The sequence below is a fragment of the Leishmania martiniquensis genome, chromosome 36, assembly GCF_017916325.1.
Source record: "Leishmania martiniquensis isolate LSCM1 chromosome 36, whole genome shotgun sequence".
In the NCBI taxonomy this organism is placed as follows: domain Eukaryota; phylum Euglenozoa; class Kinetoplastea; order Trypanosomatida; family Trypanosomatidae; genus Leishmania; species Leishmania martiniquensis.
The window spans coordinates 1,672,492-1,694,238 of record NC_090171.1 but is presented as its reverse complement, the minus strand read 5'-3'; the positions used below and the strand labels follow the sequence as shown (position 1 = coordinate 1,694,238).

Sequence of the window (21,747 nt, the reverse complement as noted above, 5' to 3'; positions counted from 1 at the left end):
TTGTCACGTGGTAGCGGCGTAGACCGTTGAAGAGGAGGTGGGCGAAGGCTTGCCCGGTACGGCACTTGCACGCACTGTAGCAGCAGTGGGGCCGTTGCTGCGCATAACGTTGGTCTGGAGCTCAATACGCCGGTCCTAGGTCAGCATCGGCACTCGCGCTCAGAGATTTCCTATGCAAAGCACGAGTAGTGGAACGCGCGCCAGCTGCATATCCCTCGCCCCATTTCGCGGTGTTCTGCGGGGCGAGCCTCAACTGCATCATGATGTAAAAAAAAAAAGCGCAATGGCGTCATTTAGAAATGGGTTTACCCAACCGAAACCCCATACAAAGATGAAGAGTGAGGGCGGAGAGCTAACCTCGCTCACTTCCTCGGTTTGTGCAAGTGTGTACGTGCGTGGAGTTCTCCTCCCTAGGCAGTGGTCTCCTCCTCCTCCTCGCCTCGCCCCCACCTCCCTTACCCCTCCTCCCTCATTTCCTTTCACTGTTGTTGTTGCTTTGGCAACGAAGATGAAGGAAGAAGCGAGTGCATGGGCAAACACAAACGGGTACGGTGCACGCACACCGACGCGCATATACGTGCGCGGTAAGTGTAGAGAGGTGGGATAATAGCTGCACGAAAACACTTCAACCTCCCGTTCCTTGCACCTCCATCCTTGTGGAGCTTGCACTCCCAAACTAAAATGCTCGCGAGCCGCAACAACTCAGGGTGCCACGTTGGCAGCGACAAAGCCACGCCGCGGTCGCGCTCCTAACCCTTATCTCGTGGCAAACTCTCTCTTCCTCGCCTAGAGGAGGGGGGAGGAAACACTGGGGGACACTTGCGTGATGTCGCTAGTCCTCCGAGTGCATGAAAAAGAGGGGAGCCGGGTGGCCAGGATCAGCGCAGGGGTTCTCCGGGTCAGAATTCAGACCGCAGCCCACGCGCCCCATGTGGCAACTCCACGCGAGGTTGATCATGACGGAATGGGCACTGAGATGGACGGGAGAGCGTACCGGCATCGTCTCGGCGTCGATGTGAATACGGCGGCAGCTATCTTTGTACTCGGCCACCTCCAAATCCCACGCCTCCGGCGGCTGCTTCGGCGACGCTAGTAGATACAAGCGGCGGCACACATCAAAGAAGCGCGCCGAATGCGTCTCGTGCGCACCCTTGGCGCCGCCGCCGTCGTGTACTCTCCCAGAGCAGAGGTACGACCACAGCGGCTTTGCAAAGACAACATCCGACGCTGGATCCACAGCAGCGCGATACAAGGCGACGTGATTTGCCCCGCCGTTCCCCAAAATCTCCGGCCATTCACAGAGCGCATACACAAAATCAACCTCGTATACCCCGCTTGGCGTGATGCTGGGCGGTGGGCTGTCCACCTCTCTCCAGACCTCTCTGGGTGCGGCGTGCAGCTTGCCATTCGCAAACGATAGGTCCCTCTCATGCACAACGCGGACCGGGTACTCGACGCCCGAGCACAAATTCTGTACGATCGTGATAAACTCCCTCACAAGGCTGTCCGTCGGCGGACCGTCACTCACGACGATCGTAAGCGCAGTGCGGTGTCCGTAGAGGTTCTCGACGCTGTTCAGGTAGCCCGCAAAATCCGTGCAATACCGCGTGGACATGTAGGAGCGCATAGATGGAGTCATGAGCGCGATCGCCTCCTCGAGTTCCCGCTTCACCGTATCGAGCTGCGACAGCTCTGCCATGATGAGCGCATTACCGAAGCCCACCTTCACCAGCCGCCAACTCTCATCATGAGGGTTCTCGACTGGGAATTCCTCAACGGTGCCTCGCGAAGTGGCCGTAACGGGCTCCTCAGCGGCGTGGTTACCCGTGCCGGCTGCCGTCGCCGACATCGGCTGCACAGCCGACACTGCCCCTGCGGCCGCTTTCTTGCGTGCTGCACGAAACACCTCAACATCGACCAAGTTCGTGGCGATGTTCGGGTAGAAGCTCGCTACCGCTGCCAGGTGCGCCCCCCCTTTCGCGAAGTCCCGCTCCATGGCCACGACCCACTCGAGCGGGATGTCGAAGTAGGACCCCAGAGCCTGCCGCAGCACGTCAGGGGTTGCCTCAGTGGCGCAGACGACTTCTTCGCTAGCCAGCACCTTGAAGAGTGCATCTAAATCGCCGCACGCCTCCGTGCCTCCATCCGCACCATTTGGTAGAGTGGCGTTCAGCGGATTCGTCGGCAGCGCGCGAAAGGCAAAGCCGAGCCGGCTGCGGTGAAAAAGTAACTGAAGCGTGAATCGCAGCACACGTGCAATGGCACTCGTCGCAGCCACCAAAGTTTCCGCGGCACCACTCCGCATGCCATACGCGTGCTCGACCGGTCCACAGGGGATATCGAAGCTGGAGCGCAGGTGGTAATGAGTGAGGAAAGGATGATCCTCATGGTCGAAAGGCGTCGAGCTCAGTTTGACCGCCGAGGGAAGCGGCGAGAACGGTGCATGAATGTGATCGCGGGTCGGGGCATCAGGGTAAGACATCCAGCCCAAAGCCCTTGGCATCGATCCAGGTTCCTCGATGCGCCATGTCTTTGCGGCCTCGTCGTACTGGAGCGTGGCGTATCGTGCGACGCACCTCTCACCGTCGAGGTACAACTCACTCGGCGAGGTGAAAAGGCCGAAATAATGATTCTGCTCTGCGATGCCCACGTGGTGATCATCAACAAAGGATATGATGCCCACATGCCCCCAAGGAGTCAGCTGTGGGTGGTAAGGGTAGATGATTATGTCCCCTGGCTCTGGTCTCTGCGTTGCGGTGCCGTCGTTGTGGTGATGAAGGAGATTATACCGCGTCCCCGTCTCCACGTGCGTGATGTGATCCATGGCGTAGATCTCGCTGGCTCTTCCGCAGCTGTCGAAGACGCAGCCGGTCGTCAGCAGCAGAAATCGCCGCGCATACTCGACGCATTGGTAGCGAAACCCGGTGCATATGAGCGAATTCACGTAATTGCTCTCGCCGCTGAAGTAGCCATCGTCCCGGTTGGAGCACGCCACCACGCCGCGGAAGCTGCCTTGGTGCTCGCCATACGGGAGGAGAGAGGCCCATTCCGACGCCATGCTCGTATCCAATCCACCTGCCTTTGCCCCGCCACTGACAGAAGGAAAAAGGTATCGCTCTGCTGCTATTCCTTTTTCCCCTTCGATGACCTCAGGCGGCGGAAAGGGTGTCTGATGCGCTTGGCGTGAGACGGATAGATGAAGGGTCTTCTTCGTCTGTGAAGCCGCCTTCTGGAGACAGCGCCGGAGAGCCGCGTGAGCACTGCAATAGACTCGGGGCCCTGCCATGCAACTCGCATGCCTCCCTGCGACGTCGCCAGCGGTGTGAAGGCTTGATTACTCGCCGGTGATAGAAGCACACACGCCAACGAAGAGAGTTACCGCTGCTTTTATCTATTCTTTCTCCAAAGCGAGACAGTTGCCGGCAACAGAGGCCCGCCTTTAAAAAAAAGGGGGAAAAAGAGAGAGGCCGCCGATTCTGTACGGAAAGGTAATGGAAAAGAGCGACATTACAACATGACTGACTTGCTCGTTTTCAGTGCAACACACTGAAGAGAGGACGCCATATTTCGCAGCCCATTGGCCCAAGGCGCTCAGTGAAGAAGCAAAGCTTCATACGTACCTGAGAGGTGCTCGTTTGCTTTTTTTTCGTCGGCGTCGACGTGCTGCCTTACCACGATCGAGTCACCGAGCACATGCACACACACAGAGCAGCAGCTCACCCACAACCCCCTGTCGCGCCACAGCTGCATCGGCGTCGACTGGGATGTGCTGTCCGTCGTCGAGGCGGCCCATGCGCCTCGAGAGCTCCCCCGCCTCCCCTCCTTCGCATTACGTGCCACGCACTCAGCGCCACGCGGGCTCGGGCCGACAGTACGCCTTCATTCAGCCAGGCCGCGTCCACCTTACCGCTCCAGGGGTCCAGGCGAGGGTGTCTATCGCTCGGTCAGCAGGGGGCAGGGGCACCCGGGCGCTCGCCTGATGAGCCGCGGCCGGAGGCGGGCCACCTTCAGGTCAGAGCCCCTCGGAGACCACTCGCCGCGCCCAGCATCTATGCCATGCGTCCCCTCTCCGTCATCTCACCCCGCTGCACTCCATACGAAGAGGCGCCCACTCCTCACCGCAGGGCCTGAAGGGCTTGGCGGCGCTCTCGCTATGCTTCCGGCATCGGAGCCTCACCCGTCCGCCCGGTCACATGTAGGAGATGCCGCGCGTGTCGCGCACACGCACTTTGAAGGCGACGGGAGTGCATCGCCGCCCGCCACTCTCGTCCCTCGCTCTCGCCCTCCCCCTAGCCACCCCAGGGTGCTCAGCTCCGATGAGACACCACGCCGTATGGGCTCGACAGCGTGTGCGCGCACTTTCAAATGCAGGCACACGCCTAACGGCAACGCAGCTCTCCGGGTGGGGGACCCGCTGCCTGCGCCGTTGCTAACCCTTGCTGACACCACCAGCAGCGCGCACGGATGGCCTGCACAGCATGCGCCGCGGTGGGCGGGACGCTTCTATGCACCTGCGGCAGCAAGAGGCGCCCCGCTCTCTCCCTGTACTCGCACGCCTCTGACAAGAGTGGGCCGGCCAAGCGGAAGGCGCCCGTGCAAAGAGAAGCGCCCCTGAGCCCAGAGAGCCCATCGTTTTTCACCTGAAGAAGGCAGTGAGGGGATCCTCGCTGGGCACACTACAGAGAAGAAGTGTCTGCAGCGCGAGGGCGATCTATCTGCTCGTCAGGCGAAGAGAGGCGAGAGGGGGCAGTGCGTGCAAAGCACATGCTCCCACGGACACACGCGGAACCGCTCACGCATCCATCTGTTGTTCGTCAGCCTCAACCTTAGCGCGAGACGGAAACCAAACAGAAAGGTGCCACTGCGATGGCGACGCCTGGTCGAAAGCGAAAAGGAAAGCCCTCACCGCGCACCGACGAAAGTGGCCAAGAGGTCTGCAGAACTGCAACCTGTGAGGTGTACACGTGAGGTCGACTAAGAGGGCGATAACGCGGATGAAGAGCGAAGCAACATTGCACTCCGACGATGCATAGAATGGTGAACAGGCAGAGACGTAGACATGTGACGAAGAAAACATACCTTCACAAGCTAGTGCACCCCAATACTTGAAGCGGAACGGTAGCCAGGTGTGGTTAGGTGGGGTGGGAATCGAAAAAAAGCGAGCTGGGAAAGGCGAGCACCTCGGACTAGTGCAGTAATATCGGTGGGCTGGAAGCGCCGCTCCTTGAGCTCCCCATTAAGCGTATCTCTCCTGCGTCGTACACTGCTATGCCTCCTTCGTGGAATATCCCTTTTTTTTATGACCATCTGCCGTCCAAGTTGCGTGCAGACTCGCATCAGAGGTACTAATTCGTGAGCTTGTTTGTCTCCCACGCGAAGGAGGCGTGCGTAAATGGAAAAAAAGAGCTCCTCAGAGAATGGCCACGAAAGCAGATGCCACAATGCGCGGTGGTGATGTCAAACGGAGAGCGACCAAGATGACCTTCCTGCGTGTAGCCGAGCGCCGAGACGTGGGCCTGATCTGAGAAGGCGGCGCCTGGGCGCGCGTCAAGCGTAGAAATGGCGAGCGTGGCAAGATGAGACGCACAAACGACATGTATTTCAGAGGAGAGAGGGGGGAGGAGGCACCGGAATGGAAAGCGAGCTAAGCCCGGAGAGACGACGAATGCAAGTATTCCCACCGAGAGCCACCCAATAAGTGACAGTGATGAAGAAAGAGGTGCCAGTAAGGTAGACGCCAACCCGCACGCAGGCGTGCTTTTGGTTTGTGTGTGTGTGTGTGTGCGCGCGCATGCCGCGGTGCTCGCCGGCAGTTTGTTCCTCCAGTCTGACACACACACACACACTGAGCTGAGGAGCACTTTTGTGTCTTGAGGGTAACGCTGCTTCTCTCCCAAGGAGACCCTTCACTCCCTCTCTGCGCTCATCTGCCTCGCTCTGTTGTCACGTTCGAGTTCAACGCTGCAGAAAAAACGGAGGTGCGCCACCCAACTTACTCGGGGGTGGCCACGCCCAGACGAGGAAACGAGAGGGGGCGAAGCGGCGAACGGGCTCGCGCCGTCCGAGACGGGAGCGCAAGACCCAAGAGGAGAGAACATGGAGAGATTCGGAGAGAGAAGTCCATAGCGGTGCCCGCCCTCCACTGCGGGAGTTCTGTTCGGGCAGTAAACGTGAGCTGCACAGATGAGAGACAGACTCGAAGGACATCATACATATAAATTAATGGAAAAGAAAGGAGAGCAGTCCGGAGACGAGGAGTCGACAGCCTTGCCCACCAGAAGACGCGCGCTCGCCGAGCTTTAGAAAGGCCGATGCTGCGGTCGCGAGATGGATGCCTCGGCCGTGACGCCGTCGATGGAGTTCGCCAATGTCCAAAGAGAACCATTCCTTTTGAGCGGCAGTGGCGCTTCCCGGGTAGAAGGCGCTAAACCAGCCCTGCCCCCCACCGCGCTCGTGGGGATGGAACTGGCCGTCACCTTTGGCACCGCTGGGACTTGCTCGTCCCCGGCGTGCTCGCCCTTGGCGCGGGCCAGGAGTAGGCTTGACAGGCTCCGCAGCGTGGAGCTCAGCGTTCGCGGGAGCTGCCGGTTCTTCGAGTGCACCACTGTGATGTCGCACACGCAGGAGAGCACTGGGGCGCCGTGCCGCCTCCGCAGCTTATCGAGATGAAGGAGAGCCTCAAACTCCGCGATGTCGAAGCGCCGGTGCCCCTCACGGAAATTGTTAAAGACAACAAGAAGCGGCGCCTCATGGTAGTGCGCGGTAACCTCCTTCAGGTACTGGTACGCCTCGCCCAGCGCCTGCTCGTTGAGAACGTCGAGAACAAACATGAGAAAGTGCACCGTGTCAATGCGGCGTGCATAGTAACGCCAGTTCGTGCGGAAGCTTTCACGGCCGCCGAGTTCATTCAGCGCCCACACCCACTCGTCAAAGGCGACGACTTGCTGGGAGAGGCCCACCGTCGCCACCGTCGGCCTCGCGATACCGCGCATGGAGTTGATAATCAAAGACTTGCCTGTGTTCTCAAGCCCAAAGACGAACCCGACACGCCATGCGAGACGAGCCAGGCGTGCCTCGCGCGGCAGCAGCTCGGTCAGCGCCACCTCCGTGACAGAGGCGAAATCGAAGGCGTCGGGCGTTTTAGAGGGAACGCGAATATGCAATCCACTGCCGCTGGGCGTCAGACCAGTTGCCATAGGCGCTGATGGGCCTGGCTGACTTTCCCTAGAGTGAGCATCGGTGGTGGTGTCAGCTCGTTTGCTGCTGAGCGAGTACCGCCGCCGCGACATTGAAGGACGCCTATTGCTACGCCTTACCGTCCCGGAGCCGTTCAGGGTGCAGCTACTCACAGCGCTCATGCCGGTCTCGTTCTGGCCATGTATCGGGGGGCTTGGCTGAGTCCCTCCACTCTTTCCCACCGCGCCGCCGTTTTCGCCCATGTCAATATGCTGTTCTGCTTTACTCAGCGCTGCCGGCTCGTGCGACTCGGCATTGAGTCTGCTCGGAGACTCCACCAGCGGCGACGCCGTATCCGTCCCTGCCGTGGAAACCTCGCGCAGCGCCGCATCAATGTACTGCTCGTTTGATTCATACTCACAAAAGTCACGCAGGAGCTGGCGCGCTTGCTCGAGCGTTAGCAGTGACGTTGTCTCGTCGTCCACTGCGCGCACATACATTTGCCGCAGGCGCTGAAGGTTGATGATGAGGACGCGCGCCACATCATGCTTGCAAGGCCGCCTGTCACCGCCAAAGGCAGAGATAAAGGCGTGGATGGCGCGCAAAATGTCGTCGGAGCCGATCTTAAGATCCACTGGGGCGTGGCGCTGCGAGTCGTAGATGGCATTCACGACCCGCTCCATCGTCAGCACCCGAATCTCAGCGCTACGCTCGTAGGCAACCGCTTCGCCAAAGTCGGGGTCCTGCAACGTCGCGACGGATGTTTCATCAGTGTCGCTGTCGAACTCGTCCTCCACAAGTTGGCGTCGCGTGTCAGGTATGGCGTGCTCCGGGTCGGAGAAGTACTTCTCGCACCACGCCCCCAGCTTTGCCTCCGCCGCGTACAGGAGAACGCCGCTAAAGCCTGTCCCCATAGCCGAGGCCCGCACCGCCTTGGAGCCGCTCCGGTGGGCGTGCCCGAGAGCTGCCATCAAGCTCGGCATCGCCTCCTCTTTCGTACAGTAGAGCGTGTCGGTGAGTACGCCAGCTCGCAGCGTTGGTTCAAGGACGCTCGCGTCACTGCTAACGGTGAATGGTAAAAAATTCACCACGACGGTTCCGACGCAGGTGCAGAAAGCGTTGTAGAGGTAGTTGTTGTCCTCCACGTGCCCGGGCACGTCACAGTGAGCGTGGCGCAGCACTTGGACAACGTGTTGCAGCCTCGACAGGCACACATCTTTTACGAGTCGCAAAAGGTGCGGCAATTCCTCAACACTAAGTGGCGTCATCAGGCCTGCGGCAGCGCGAAAAAGAAGATCCCACATGATGACCACCTTCACCTGCTTGTGAAAGATGCCGTTCAACTCGGTCCGCAACAAGCTCAGTTGCTGCTGCAAAAAGGCGTTGTAGGCAACCTCGAACAGCTCGTCACTGAGCACATCATCCGTCACGCGATGCCTGAGAGGCAAGACGCGGCGGCACTTGGTCATGAGCAGGAAGGCGGGTCGGCAATGCTGTTCGTACTCGGATGCGTGCAGCGTGACGATCGGCGGCGGCGCAGTGCCTTTCTCGACGACGCGCTTCTCCAGTTGGATGCACAGCCCTGCTACATTCTCACGGATAAGCCGAATGGCGAGCGCAGCCTCCGCAACAGCACTCACAGCGGTGTTTCCCACAGCGGCGGTCGAGGGCTGGCGACTGTGGAAGCCAGCGGTGTTGCCGCCACCACCACCTGTTCCCCCGCCAAAGCCACCAGCCATTATTGATGCGGTAGTGACGCTGTTGCCGAAAACGGCGGCGCTGTCCGACTGCAAGGCTACGCCAGAAGTCATCATTGCGCGCCGCGCGCTAATTGGAGACGAGCTAACGCCGTCACGAGCTGGGGCAGCAGGTGAGCTCCCCATGAAGCTCCTAGAGGCGGCATGCGCATTTGTGTCCGCGATCAGTCGCTCCACACGCACGACAGCGTCCCTTACACTCTGCAGAGCGCGCTCGAAGAACCTCACTGTCACAAACCTCTGCAGAAACGCCTCTACTCTGGCGCTGTTGCTCACATGCTGACCCCACTGAAACGTGATCCAGCTGCGCCGCGTTGCCGGTAGCCCGAGGTAACTTTGGATATCAGCGCACACCCGCGCGCAGTTCGGCTCGCTTTCGATCCAGCCTTCGATTACAGGATTGCGAAAGACGTTGGATTGCACCAGCTGGAATACCTCGTCCGGCTGCGTAACAGCAAAGCTGACTCGCTCCGACTTCACACGTAAAAGGCACACATTCATGGTCATCGTCCGACCCTCTGGGCTGTACTTCGTCTCCTTGCAGTGTTGTGGTGACTGCTCTTCCGTCACAGCGTGCACGTAGAGGATATAGCTGCGCGGCATGTCCACCCCTTCGCCCCTGAAGGCCCGCACAATCGTCGTGACACTCGCCAAGGCGATGTCGACGGCCTCAGCCACGTACTGGAGTAAGTTTTCCGGAACCTCAGAGAGCAGGCGCCCGCTGTCGATCGAGATGTTCACCCCAAGTGACTCGGATACAATTTTGGCACGTCGCAGTACCATACCCAGCACATTCTTGTGCTTGTTGATGGCAGAGTAGACATCCATTATATGCGTGATCGCTTTAGACCAGGACTCACGCTCCTCGAAGCTGCCCATGCGAAACTTGATGTCGCGCGGCCCACGGGTCTGCACCACCATCACGAAGAAGCGGTTCTGTTTGTCATCGGCGTAGATGACGTTACGGATGTCTGCAGCACGGAAGACTTGTATGGGAACGTGCTCCTGGTCATTCTTGTAAACCTCGAGCCTTCCGTTACGCTCATCCACGACCCAGAAGCGCTTCTTGTAGCCTTTGAGAGAGTGCCGATCACGACGCTCCATCTGGCACCGCAGCAGCCCCATATGCGGCGTGGGGCCGTGCTGCGACACCAGCTCGCTCATGGTCCCCTCCATGCGGGTGAAAAATGCAGAGAGGAGGAAGCGACGCAAAGGGAGGCAGACGGCGGTCCTTTGGCGGCGCCGAAGGAGGATCCTGTGCCCAGGCGAGCGACGGAGGGACTACTGTTGATACACCAAGTTTTAAAACGAAGGGAAGGAACGGAAGCTGAATGCGACAGAGTTCTGGCGGGCAACGAAAAGATGGAAGGGCATGGAAGCAGAAGACTTTCACACATGCACAGAGAGGACGGAGAGCGTGTGTCGTGAAAGACAGCAAAGATTACAAACGAAGGGGGAAGGAAAGGGGAGGAGAGACGAGAAGGGGGGAGGCAGAGAAGCAACGCGTGCTTAGAAGGAGAGGAGAAAGGGGGAGAGCGCCCCGGCAAGGGGTGGGAAGAGGGAAGCGTCCGTGCGGTCGCGCGTGCGAAGACGCGCCCACTCGACGAAGCGGAAAGGGAAGTAGGAACAGAAGCGAGACCGCCCGAGGCACATGCATGCAGAATCCTCTCACTGAAGCAACGAGTCGGAAAGCATAGCACACAGAGGTCTCCGCCAACACCCCCGTTGAGCTCCGGCTCACGCACACTCTGCGCAGTATAACAGAGAGAGAGTTACGAGCCACAAAAAAAAAGCGACGGAAGAAGAGACTAACACACCGGCCATTGTTGTGTGAGGAGTGGGGAGAGGGGGGACGGGGGGAGGGGGGCAAACGCGCCCACGCGCACATACGTGGCAAGAGGCAGTGAGGGGTCAGTAAGAGAGGAGTCAGTGGTTAAGCGAAAGACGCGAATGAGCACACGCGCATGTGTGCGCTGGATCCGCTCGGTTCTGCGGGCAATGGAGTTCGTAATACAGAACCGTTCACTTCAATGAAAGAGGCAGCCGCCACACCACAGGCGGCGGCGGACCGTTGTCAAGCGAGCCCATGCAAGAGCCAGCGACAGGAAGAGATGCGGCTTTACATGCGCCCAAAACACCGGCAAGCGTTCGAGGAGTCGCCAGAGCTGCCAGGTTGCCCCTGTGTCAAAACGGCCGAGCTCTGCACGATGAAGCGCTGCCGTCTTTCTTTTTTCGTTACCTTCGGTGCTCCTCCTACGAGACTTCCTCTCTCTTTGCAAGCGCGTAAGATGGTGGTGATGTGACTCCAAGGCGGCGCCGGGGGTGCTCGTCCTGAGCCCGCCCGACACATTCCGCTGCACACAACGGAGCACACATGCGCAGTAGCCGACACAAACGCGACTCAGGAGAGCACACTGTGGCACCAATGCGCTGTGGCACCGGTACGCCTGCTATAGCCGCCCCCCTCAAATACACACACACTTTCCTCCTCTCTCTCCCTCCCTCGCTGCTATTCTGGCTACGAGCGTGCCTTGAAGAGCCGCGTGCGGCGCTTTGTGGGTTTCTCCATCGCCGCGGCAACTGCCTCCAGTGACCCACCGTGGGTAAGCTCGAACTTGCTCCACTCCTCGAGAAGCGGCGACAGCAGCAACTCGCCCCACTCCCACGCCCTCTGAACGGCATCGAACTGCGTTGTCTGCTCAGTCCACCCGAGGGAGCGGCGAATGGCGTGGCGCTCCGCCTCGACCATAGACTTAAGGATGGCGCGAAGAGCCTCTGTGACACTCGCTGGTGTACCCTGGCCTGACTTATCCGTTTTTACCCGCTCCATGTAGCCCGCCACCGCCTCCACTGCCTCCGACCAGCGCGCTGTGGCAGGGGTGAGGGACGAGGGCAGCGCCTTTGGCGCTGCACCGGCGAGCACACCAGAGCCGCTCCCCTCACCTACCTCAAAGTACCGATAAAACCATCTCACCACCTCGTGTCGGTACGCGTTCCACACGTCCTGCAGCAGAGCCGCGTACAGGTGCGAAAGCTGCTCTTGCACCGTTGCCAACTCAGCCCGGGCCGCCTCTGCCTCGGCAATGATACCCTTACGCCGCGACGCCAGTCGCTGCAGAGCACGTGCGCGCCGCGCGTACAGATGAATCCGGTGTGCCCACGCGGTGTCGACATGGCCGAGTATATCGTACCGCTGCGCAAAAGACGTCACCCGCTCCGCCTCCTCGTTGAAGGTACGAATGCAGGCGCCGTACAACGCGTCGGCGCGCGGAATCTCCTGCTGCTCCTCCTCCAGCTTCGCATAGCGTAGCCACCACTTCACGTCGAACGGGAAGGCCTGGATGGCATTCTGATAATCCGTTCGCAGCTCCGCCACATACGGCGCACATGCCTCCTCCACCTCTCTCGCCGAGGGCGGCGTGTTTTCGGGCGCTTCGGCGTACATGGCCTCGATTACAGTAGACCGCTGCCGCTCCTCCAACTTGATCGCCTCGTCGAACAGTCGGGCATCCTTCGTTACCTGTGACCCCGCACGGAGAAGCCGGCGCGCCTGAGTGGCGTCGCCATGACGCTCCTCCATTTCCGCCGCCTCCACCCACAACCGCGGGCAAAGAGCCGCATCAAAGGGAAAATTTTTGATCTCTTGCGCTAGGGCCTGTCGCCCTGCATCAGGCTCGCCATCAGCCTCACAGATGCGAGCGTACTCCATAACCAGCACAGCACGCTGTTGGGCGCTATACGGGTCGCGTGCAGGAATCCGAAGCGCGCGCTCCAGCACCTGCCGCGATGTAGAGGAGGAAGGCGCCATCGAAGCAACAAGTGCCGTCGAAGTCTCGGCAGCGCTGCTGCTCGCAGTCGCCAGTGGTTTATTCTTCGGGCCACTCGCGCACACCGCGCTCTCCTGCTCCTGGTCTCGGTAGAGAGAGTAGAGGGTCAGATAGGCATCAAAGTCACTGGTATTTTTTCGGAGGCGCTCTTCGTACAGCTGGGTGATGCGCAGGCGCGCGACCTGCTCAGAGTGGGCGCCGTCACCGTAGAGTCGCTCAAAGCGGCTGTAAGACGCGAGAACCTTCTCTACTAACGAGGGGTTGTCAGCCACGCGTTCGAGTATGTTGAGGAAAACATTGCGCGCCTGTGCGACACTGCCAGCAGCGACGTGCGCCTCCGCCAGCGCAAGCGGCACGCGGCACTCCACCGGTCCCCACAAGTGCTCATCCGGAAGTGCCTGCATGGCTGTCTCGAGTACCTTGACGGCACGCCCGTGATCGCCGAAGACTTGTTGTTCCGTGGCACCATACAGCACCCAGCTCGCAGCTGTGTTGAAGCGCTCGACATAGCGCCGAAGGATATCGCGGCAGCCTGCCTGACGCTTCTGCTGCGCCTCGTAGAGCGCGGCAAGCTCGTATGCACAGGGCGGTGCTGCGTCCCCGGAAAGCCACCGATGAAAGACATCTCGCACCCGCTGATCATGGCCCACCGCCTGCTCCATTACCAGGTACTTTAACCACAGGTCCACGCTCGACGGCAGCGCGGTCACGCCACGATTCCACACCTGACGAGCGTGTTCTACGAACCCGTTCGACTCCTCCAGCTCCGCGTAGTCGCGCCAGAGGTTCGGATTCTCGCCGTGCACAGGAACGGCGCGCTCCATGATGGCCCGCATGCGGTCGAAATCACGCTGCTGCGCTTCCCAACGTGCGTAGCGAATCCAGTTGCCAATTGCCTTAAATCCGCGCCGCACACTCTCCTCCAGCTCTGCACGTCGCTTCTGGTGATACAAAGCAAGCTCCTCACGGCTATGGATCATCACACGGGCCCCGGCGCCAGACTGGTTTGGGGAGTGGAACTTTTGCATTGCCACAGCATCCCGGAAAAGCTTCTGGATGCTCACCTGCTCCTCCGCTTGCCGGCCGTCTCTGTACACATCACGGCGGCGCATGGCGGCCGCAGCGGGACCAAGGCGGGCATTATCCTGGCGAGAGCGCTTCATGGCGACGTCCGTCCAGCTCAGCTGGAAAGAGTGCGAAGGAGAAGAAAACAGGCGTGAGAAACGCCCCCTTCCCCACCCCAACCCCACGCGAAGGCGCAGGCTCACCTGCTCTGTTTTCGACTTAGAAGTGAAGGGGGCGAAGGAGGGCAGAAGTCAAGCGTCAGCGCCAGGCGAGAAAACTGAGACGCACTCGCCTTGTCCGGGGATACGCAGCCCTGAAATCAACGCGGCTGAGACTAAGCAAGCCAGCACTTAGACGGAGACTGCCACAACAGTGGACACCAGCAGCGCTCTCTCGCCCCTGTCTTTCCCTCCTTATGCAGAGGCCAAGTAAACAGTAGAAGGCGGCCAGTGCAGCTAGCGTCAAGACGTCGGTCTTTGTTTCTGCCACGGGGCGAGTGCCAAGGGACGCGTACACCTATGGCTATTGGCAGGCTTACCTCTGCACGTTGTGATCACAAGCCTACCAGTAAGCCTCTTCCTTTCTCGCGTGCCTCACAGAAACTGGTGTCTCGCTCGACCCCACCCTGAAGCAAGCGAGGAGGATAGGAGGAGGGGCGGCTAGCGAAGTGCAGTGAGGCTGCCTGAAGAATCGACAGATAGACGGCGTCTGTCTGTGGGTGCCGGCCGGCAGATGTGAAGGATAAGAAGAAGCGTGCCTTGGCGTCGCACGCTGCGCACGCGCGCGGAAGTGGTCACCCGCGTATCAGTTGAATTGGAGAAAGACAAAGAGGAAAGGTGGTAGCATGTGATGCAGGCGCAGATGCGTCTCTGCCCATCTTTGAGCCGTGTAAGTAGCAGCGCGCAGGCGCTATCCGCCCGCGAAGTGGTCGTATGGAACCGAGCGGTTCGAGAGAGACACACGGAAGCCTGCGCCGGCTGGGGTGACCCTGCGCCTTCTCGTCAAGTACGCCAACACTCCAGAGCGGTCGCAGGACAGAGCGAGTCTGCTCATTAGTGACAGCATCAATGGTATACAATATGGTCAAGCGTGGCACAATAGGCTCACCTGCATATTTTTACACACTCCTGCCAGGGCGGGCCGTTATGTCCCATTGATAATTGGCCGCCATTCGGATGTCAACGTGGGCAAACGTAATAAAGGAAACACACACATCAAAAAAGAAGTCACCAACGATTTGCGCATTAAGCACGCACATACGTCACCACACGCGCCGTCAAAACCGTGCACGGCCACGCACACACTGTTAAACTCTATGTGACTCACGAACGCAACAGGCAAGCGACGCACATTACGATATATATGTGTGTGTATATCCATCTCTTCACGGCAGCGTGAGCGAACAAGCTGCGCAGAGTTCAAGGTTCTGGAGGGGAAAGATGTGGCGTCCCATTCGTCAAGCCGCTGAGCTCAGTCCTGGAACCGCCTTCGAACACACACAACACAACAAAGGCACGCATCTGCATAATAGTCAACCGATCAAAGAACTAAGACCACGCGCCATTCACCAATACAAGTCTGAGAGCGTCTCGCCCGCAGACGGTAGAAGAGCAGAGATCACTCTTTCCCTCCTCTTCCACTGCTTCGAGGCGCACATCCGTGCTCAGGTGGCCTCTGCAGATATTATCCGCTCTTTCGCGTCACACACAGCAGCCATCAAGGCATCTGTCAGCTGCAGGGCCGCTCCATCAGGTCCTGAAACTGACGCACCGTCTCCTCACCCTCCGCGACCAGGCTAAGGGCTGCACGATAGGTTGGTATCCTCAGCAGCTCGCGCGCGCAGACCGCCATCGGATCAAGCGCGCCAGCCGTAAACGCCGCAAACGTCATGCGCGCGGCGGACGAGGCGGACGATATGGTTCGTGCCACAATGGCCTCAGCCTGCGTCTGCGCCGCCACCTCCTCAGCCGGGTCGTCGCCGGCAGAGACCATTCGACCCGCAGTGCACTTGAACCAAGGAGCAGCTTTCCAGCTCGCTTGACGGTCAGCGATCATGTCAATGCCAATTCGAGCCGCCGCGCACCAGGCACGCCACACATTGCACCGCAGAGCCTCCAGCGCAGACACGCCCCGGTCGGCCACCGCGGCTCCCGCAACGCCATGGGATGAAGACAGCGGCAACTTCTCCACATCCTGCTCGTCGTCGCCATCCTCCTCGCAGCGCCCCTGCTTCACCTCCGCTTGCTTGCGTAGGGTAAGCGCGACATGGAACAGCGTCGTCATGGCCGTGTAGGGATCAGCCGCTCGGTGGGCCGCAAGCAGCGCTGGCGGCACTTGCGAATAGGCGCAGGTCATCGCCGCGGTGACGGTGCGCACGTACGCGTAAAACTGATTCTCAAGGTTGGAGAGCTCACCGCAGTAGCTGATGAGCTCCGCCCACGCCGCTGCAAGGTCACCGGGCGCAGCATCAGCCTTGGCGGCTGCCTCGCCGCCGTACTCTCGCGGCGCGCGCAGCAGGTCCAACGCCCACTCGACCAGCACGGTACAGGAGTCGTACGCAGCTGAGAGGCAGGCAAAGCGAAAAGCCTGGGGCCAAAGGCGCGCCTGCATGAGCGCCACTACGAGTTTCTCCACGCCCGCTTGGTAGGCCTCCACCGGCGCACCCTCGACCCAGAGGTCCGTGCAATCGAGGGTGCAGCGACGTCGCCACAGCTGGCGCTCGCAGTGCGCTTGGTAAAGACGGCGGCGCAGCCAGGGAATGTCGGAGCGCGTCAGCCAGCGTGGGCAACGCGCTGGCGCACCGAAGGTCACCGCATTAAGCTCGAAAGGAGCCGGGGACGCTGAGGTTGACGGTTGCCATGAGTACCCCAGCGACAGCGGCGAGCCCACCATCAGAGCCGGGCTGTGAGATGCCGCATGGGATGTACCTTGGTTCATCCCATCGTGCTCGCCATCCGCCGACTCCGGTATCGGCGCAGAGGGTGCGATCATTTCCGCGGCATGGAGCGCAAGGCCGGCCAGCTCGCTGACTGAGATGCCGGCCGACGTGCTGCGGCGCAACGGGGAGCAGCGGATAAGCGTAGCCAGGCTCGACATCAGTCGTGCACACTGGGCGTAGTTGTGGCGGTTCATCAAAAAGCGGTGCAAGCCCATGATGGCACGGTATCGCAGCGCCTCCGTTGCTTCTGTGGCGCTCTTGGTCGGAAGGCGCGCAATGAAGTTGTACCACCGCAGAATCAACGACTCCTCAAGCTGCGCTGCACCGATTGTGGTGGCGCGCAGCAGTGCGTTCATGTTCGACTGCGATGCGCACGCCACCTCGACCATGTGACCAAGAATCACCTGCACCAGCTCGGCGTACGACGGCAGAGACTTGTGGCGTGTCATGAGGTCCAGCGCCGCCTGCACTTGGTGAAAGGAGCAGGCAATATCACACTCAGAAACTCTCGCAAGAGCGCTCGCCAGCAGCGCATCCACCTGGAGATCCTCCAGCGCGCGGCGCAGCTGCGAAAAGGGAGCCAGCGACGGCGCGGAGGTGGAGGCCGAAGCGCACCTTTGCACCCGTTCCACCGCCTCAACGCACGTCAGGAGCGTGGTGTACAGGTATCGGTGAGCGACAGTATGGCTCATAGACACGCGCAGCGAGCCGACCGTGATGGTGCGACGCAGCACGCCAACGGCGTAGAGACGCGGCCCCAGTGTCGGGTCAGCCGCAAGCAACGCAGCCACCTCCTCAAGAGGAACCTGGAGAAACGCAGAGCCGGGGGCGGAGGCGTCCGTGAGCAGCAAGCCCTCCATCAGAAGCGCCGTCGCGACGTCGGCGGGTGACTCTCTAGCGAGTGCTTGGCATACCTGTTCACAAAGCGCCAGAGCACGCTCCGATTGCGTAGACGCCGCGGCTGTCTCTAGCAGCGACAGCAGCTTGTAGTGCTGTAGGAGAGGGAAGCGGCGCGCAAGCTGCCTCACCCAGACTGCGCAGGACCGCGCTGTAGAGGGAGTACCGCAGCGGAGCAGCCGGTTCGCCACCTTCAGCATAGAGAGCGTGCTGATTTCCCCGCCACTGGAAACGGCGTCGTCATCGCCACAGCCTGCCTCGTCGGTCTGGGATGGAAGCATTGCGGCGACGATGGCTTTGTACGATGGCTGGCTAGCACTTTCATCAAGAACAGCTAGCTGAACAAGGTCGGCACCGGCGGCGGGCACAGCATGGTACGCCGCGACCAGCACCTCCAGGCCTATGATAAGCTGATGCGACACCCACTCCGCGGAGTTTGTGGCATCGTCCCCACCGGTGGAGGAGAGCGTGCACGCAGCAGAATGGGTGCTCTGCCAGCCCAGATACGTTGTGGTAAGGAAAGTAATGCGAGACACTAGATCACTGAGGGTGGCATGCGTTGCGTAGAGACGACTGAAGTGGTAAGGCACGTGCGGCGTTCCGTTAGCGGCGGCCCTCGGCGGCGGTGCCAATGCCATACGAATAGCTGCGAGCGCGGCAGCTTTCGTTGCAGCCGCGTTGCACTCTAATGCAGCTATGTGCCCACTGAGGTGCGCCTCGCTCAGAAATCGTGGTAGGGAAGCCAGCTGTGTGACGGGGGCTGTGGCGAGCAGGACGTCCTGCAGCAGATCTGACATGAACCGCGGCCCATGAGGGCACGCTTGCACGACACTGACGCCTTCCCAGTAAAGCGCAAACACGTTGGCACCGTGTCCAGCCGGCCCTACAGCAGTGCCCGGCAGCAGAAGCGAGACCTCCGAGAGCGGAACGAAGTGAGCGCGATGCAACGGCAGCAGAGCACCGCCAGCGCATGCGGCGACGATACCATCGCCGTCCACGCGGTGTGCTGTGGCGTAAAAATCGTCTTCGTCCACGCCAACCACCACTCCTTCGTTAGCCAGCCGCATCGCATCTGAGGTGGCCTCCTCCAGCGTGTACAGACGACACACCTGCGGACCGCGCTCCACCATTAGCACGGCATTCTCCTGCGCTGCGACGCTCTGCATGCGGGCACCCTGGCACAGGTATCCGTGGGCGTGACCCACACGCAGGTGGCCCAGGCCGCCGCCATCGCCCGCCTCCATCACCTGCACTACCGTGGCCACTCCGTCCTCAAAGGCCTGCTCTCCACGCAGCGTCAGTGCGGCAAGAGAGCGGGTGCACAGTAAATGGCTATCCTCCTCCGTGCCGACATCGCTCACAAGAATCATTCTGCGCCCATCTGCCGTCACTGCGCACGCAAGTGGAACGCTGGATTGCGTAGGCGGTGCGACACTCAGCGTGCAGTGCTGAGACAGAACCTCGCCGGCCTCGCTCACCTGATCAAGCCCGATGATCCTCGAAGACTCCGGCGCCAAGGGCGTCAGCGAGCTCCAGAAGCACGCGCGCCCTTCGGCGCCGCCGCAGCACGACACAACGTGCAGCAGCCGTGTTGTTGGGCTCTGTGTAGCCCACTGCACGAGAAGCCCCGGCGGTAGGGCGCACAGCGGACTTTTTCCTTCCGCCTTTTTCTCCCCCCAGCCTAGCGGGCCGCCATCGACAGGACGGAGCATTGCCTGTGGCAGAATCCCGATCGGATACGCCCGGCTCAACTTCAGGCTGCCGTTTGCTGTGTCATACACCTCCATCTGGCCATTCCATCGGGTCAGCAGTACAAACGGACTGTGCCGGACGGCCGTGACAGCAACGTAAAGACGCCTCCTGATGGCAGTTGGCAATGCCAAGTCCGGCACCGCAGCTGTGGCGCCGTCGCTGCCATCGGTAGCGCTGGCCCCCACGCGACCAGCCGCACCCAGAAGTCGGCGAAGCCAGGTAGAGCCGCGAGGTGACGTGCTCGCCTCCTCCGCGCTACCATTAGAAAAAGACGACGAGTGCGGCGCCGCCGCGCTTGCCAAATGCTGCAAGTCGGCGACAGCGCTGCGAGTTTCGAGCAGCCGCACTTCGTCGTTGCCTTGACAGAAGGAACGGAGAAGGTTGCGCCGGTACTCGTCTCGAAAGCCACTAACGGCACTCGTTCCGTCCGCGAACAGCTCGGCACGCCACACACGTAAGCCATCGGTGAGCACAACAATCGAGATGGTGCGGTGGGTTGCCTCGTCGGGGAGCGCCGCAACCACGCAGGCAGCACTGCTGCTTCCGGCCAAGGTACCCTGGAAGAAGGAACTTGGGACGCTGGACAGCGGTGCGCATTGAACGGCCTGTTCATCAGGGAAGAGCAGGAGATTGCTGTGGCCGGTGTTGTCGACCTCGCGCTGCACTGTCACGCGCGCAAACCCAGGGCGCAGCACTCCCTCCTCCGCCTTCCCGGAAGCGCCACGCTGAACCCAAACAACTGCCACCACATTATCGCCCATATAACTCTGAGTCACGCCGCATGTCACGAGGTCGCTTGGAGCGACGACTGGCAGCTCGACGGTCAAGAGGCGCGACTGGCAACTGCGAGCGGCTTTGCTGCTTTGCGTATCGTTCACGACGAGCAGCCGTACCACGCTTGCGTCGGCGTCTAGCCACCAGAGCAGTGTGGCTTGAATAGACGACAGAGCCACCTCACCGCGGCAGCTAAACGCGCAGCCGTGGGCCGGCACGAGTCCTCCTCCATCATGCAGGCGTGCGACACCGTCATTTGGCCCCCAAATGGTCGTGCTAGCGTTTGACAGAGCGTGCCTGGTCGCACTCGACTCATGGGGGGCTACCGCCTGCTGACACGCGCGTGCCCGGAATGCCGTACTGACGCGCGACTCGTCAAAAAACAGCGTCGCGAGCATGGCGTATATTTATGCGCCACAGTCTTAGTCGCTATGCGAGAGGTGAAGAGAGAAAAAGAGAAAAAGAACTAGCGGAAGCTTCAACAGGGGTAGTGAGAGGTGTGTACACGCCTGTCATGTGCAGAGGAAGCGTCCTCAGCACAGCGCGGCGACTCCAGTGATGCTCGGCGTACTCCCTTAGGATGCTTCCTTTTTTTAGGTCCTTTCTCCTTCCTTCGTCTCTCAGGGGTATGCTCGGATGGTCGTGTGTGTGAAGGGCGTCGCACACGCATGGAGGGTGAGATGCGAGCTAATGACCCACAAAGAAAAGAGGAAGTCACGATGCAGCATACAAAGAGGAAGCAGAGACGCGGAACGACAGGGGTGCTCAGCACAATCGCCGCCGCTCACCAGCATGAGAAAGAGAGGGAGAGAGAGGGATAGAGAGAGAGAGAGAGCAGACAGTTGACGCCCGCATGAAATCCATCGGCGCCAGATCATGACGCGAGCGCGACTGCGCGCGGAAACGCCCAGGGGTTTGCACGATTCGGCAAAAGAAAATGAGGCGCTCACCAGGAATCGACGCGCTCTGCATTCCGCGCCTCCCCATGCGTGCGCGTGCAGACCTAAGGACTCTCACCTACACACCTCTCTATCGCAGCTCAAGAGCAAAGCTGCGATCCAAAGCGCCAGCATGGGTAGACAACGAGAAAGACAAACCTCGAAGAGGCGAGAGCGCAGAAACAACGCGATCGACTGCACAGAGCTTTTTTTTTGCGGCATAGCGCCGGCCTGGGCGTCTCATGAATGTCCGTGTATATGTGTGTGCTGGGGAGAAGGGGCGGTGCATCTGCCCTCCTGTCGTCTCTCTGCATGACCGAATACATGAGACAGCAAGGACGAACCTCCTCAAGCGGAGCAACCAAAAAAAACAAAAAATCAGCCGAAAGGAAGTGAGACCTTAATCAATACGAAGATGAGTATACATCGACAGATCACGCATTTCCCCGCACTCGCCGGCGGGGGCCAGCAGACGCTAATCAAAGACAAGCAAAGGGAAGAGGAATATATGAGAACGGGAAAAAAAAGGCGCTGCTGTACCGACGTGCGTCCTGTGTCTGCAGCTATGGCATCTTTCCCTGCCTCTCTCTCTTCAGAAAAATGGGCGGCTAAAAATGAATGCA

General features: G+C 60.3%; 4 protein-coding genes across 4 annotated transcripts; all 4 read right to left on the bottom strand.

Annotated features, from left to right (window-relative positions):
- Positions 1 to 832: 832 nt before the first annotated feature.
- On the bottom strand, positions 833 to 3,058 carry LSCM1_00462 (uncharacterized protein; the record flags this gene model as incomplete). The annotated part of the gene is made up of 1 exon (XM_067318113.1): positions 833 to 3,058. One exon carries the CDS (start codon positions 3,056 to 3,058, stop codon positions 833 to 835), a length of 2,226 nt encoding a protein of 741 aa, XP_067174218.1.
- Positions 3,059 to 6,299: 3,241 nt separating this feature from the next.
- On the bottom strand, positions 6,300 to 10,109 carry LSCM1_00461 (uncharacterized protein; the record flags this gene model as incomplete). The annotated part of the gene is made up of 1 exon (XM_067318112.1): positions 6,300 to 10,109. The coding sequence occupies one exon, from the start codon at positions 10,107 to 10,109 to the stop codon at positions 6,300 to 6,302; it is 3,810 nt and encodes a 1,269-aa protein (XP_067174217.1).
- A 1,342-nt stretch (positions 10,110 to 11,451) lies between these two features.
- Positions 11,452 to 13,923, bottom strand: LSCM1_00460 (uncharacterized protein; the record flags this gene model as incomplete). Its single annotated transcript, XM_067318111.1, has 1 exon — positions 11,452 to 13,923. One exon carries the CDS (start codon positions 13,921 to 13,923, stop codon positions 11,452 to 11,454), a length of 2,472 nt encoding a protein of 823 aa, XP_067174216.1.
- Positions 13,924 to 15,553: 1,630 nt separating this feature from the next.
- LSCM1_00459 (uncharacterized protein) lies at positions 15,554 to 20,584 on the bottom strand (the record flags this gene model as incomplete). The annotated part of the gene is made up of 1 exon (XM_067318110.1): positions 15,554 to 20,584. The coding sequence occupies one exon, from the start codon at positions 20,582 to 20,584 to the stop codon at positions 15,554 to 15,556; it is 5,031 nt and encodes a 1,676-aa protein (XP_067174215.1).
- Positions 20,585 to 21,747: the final 1,163 nt, after the last annotated feature.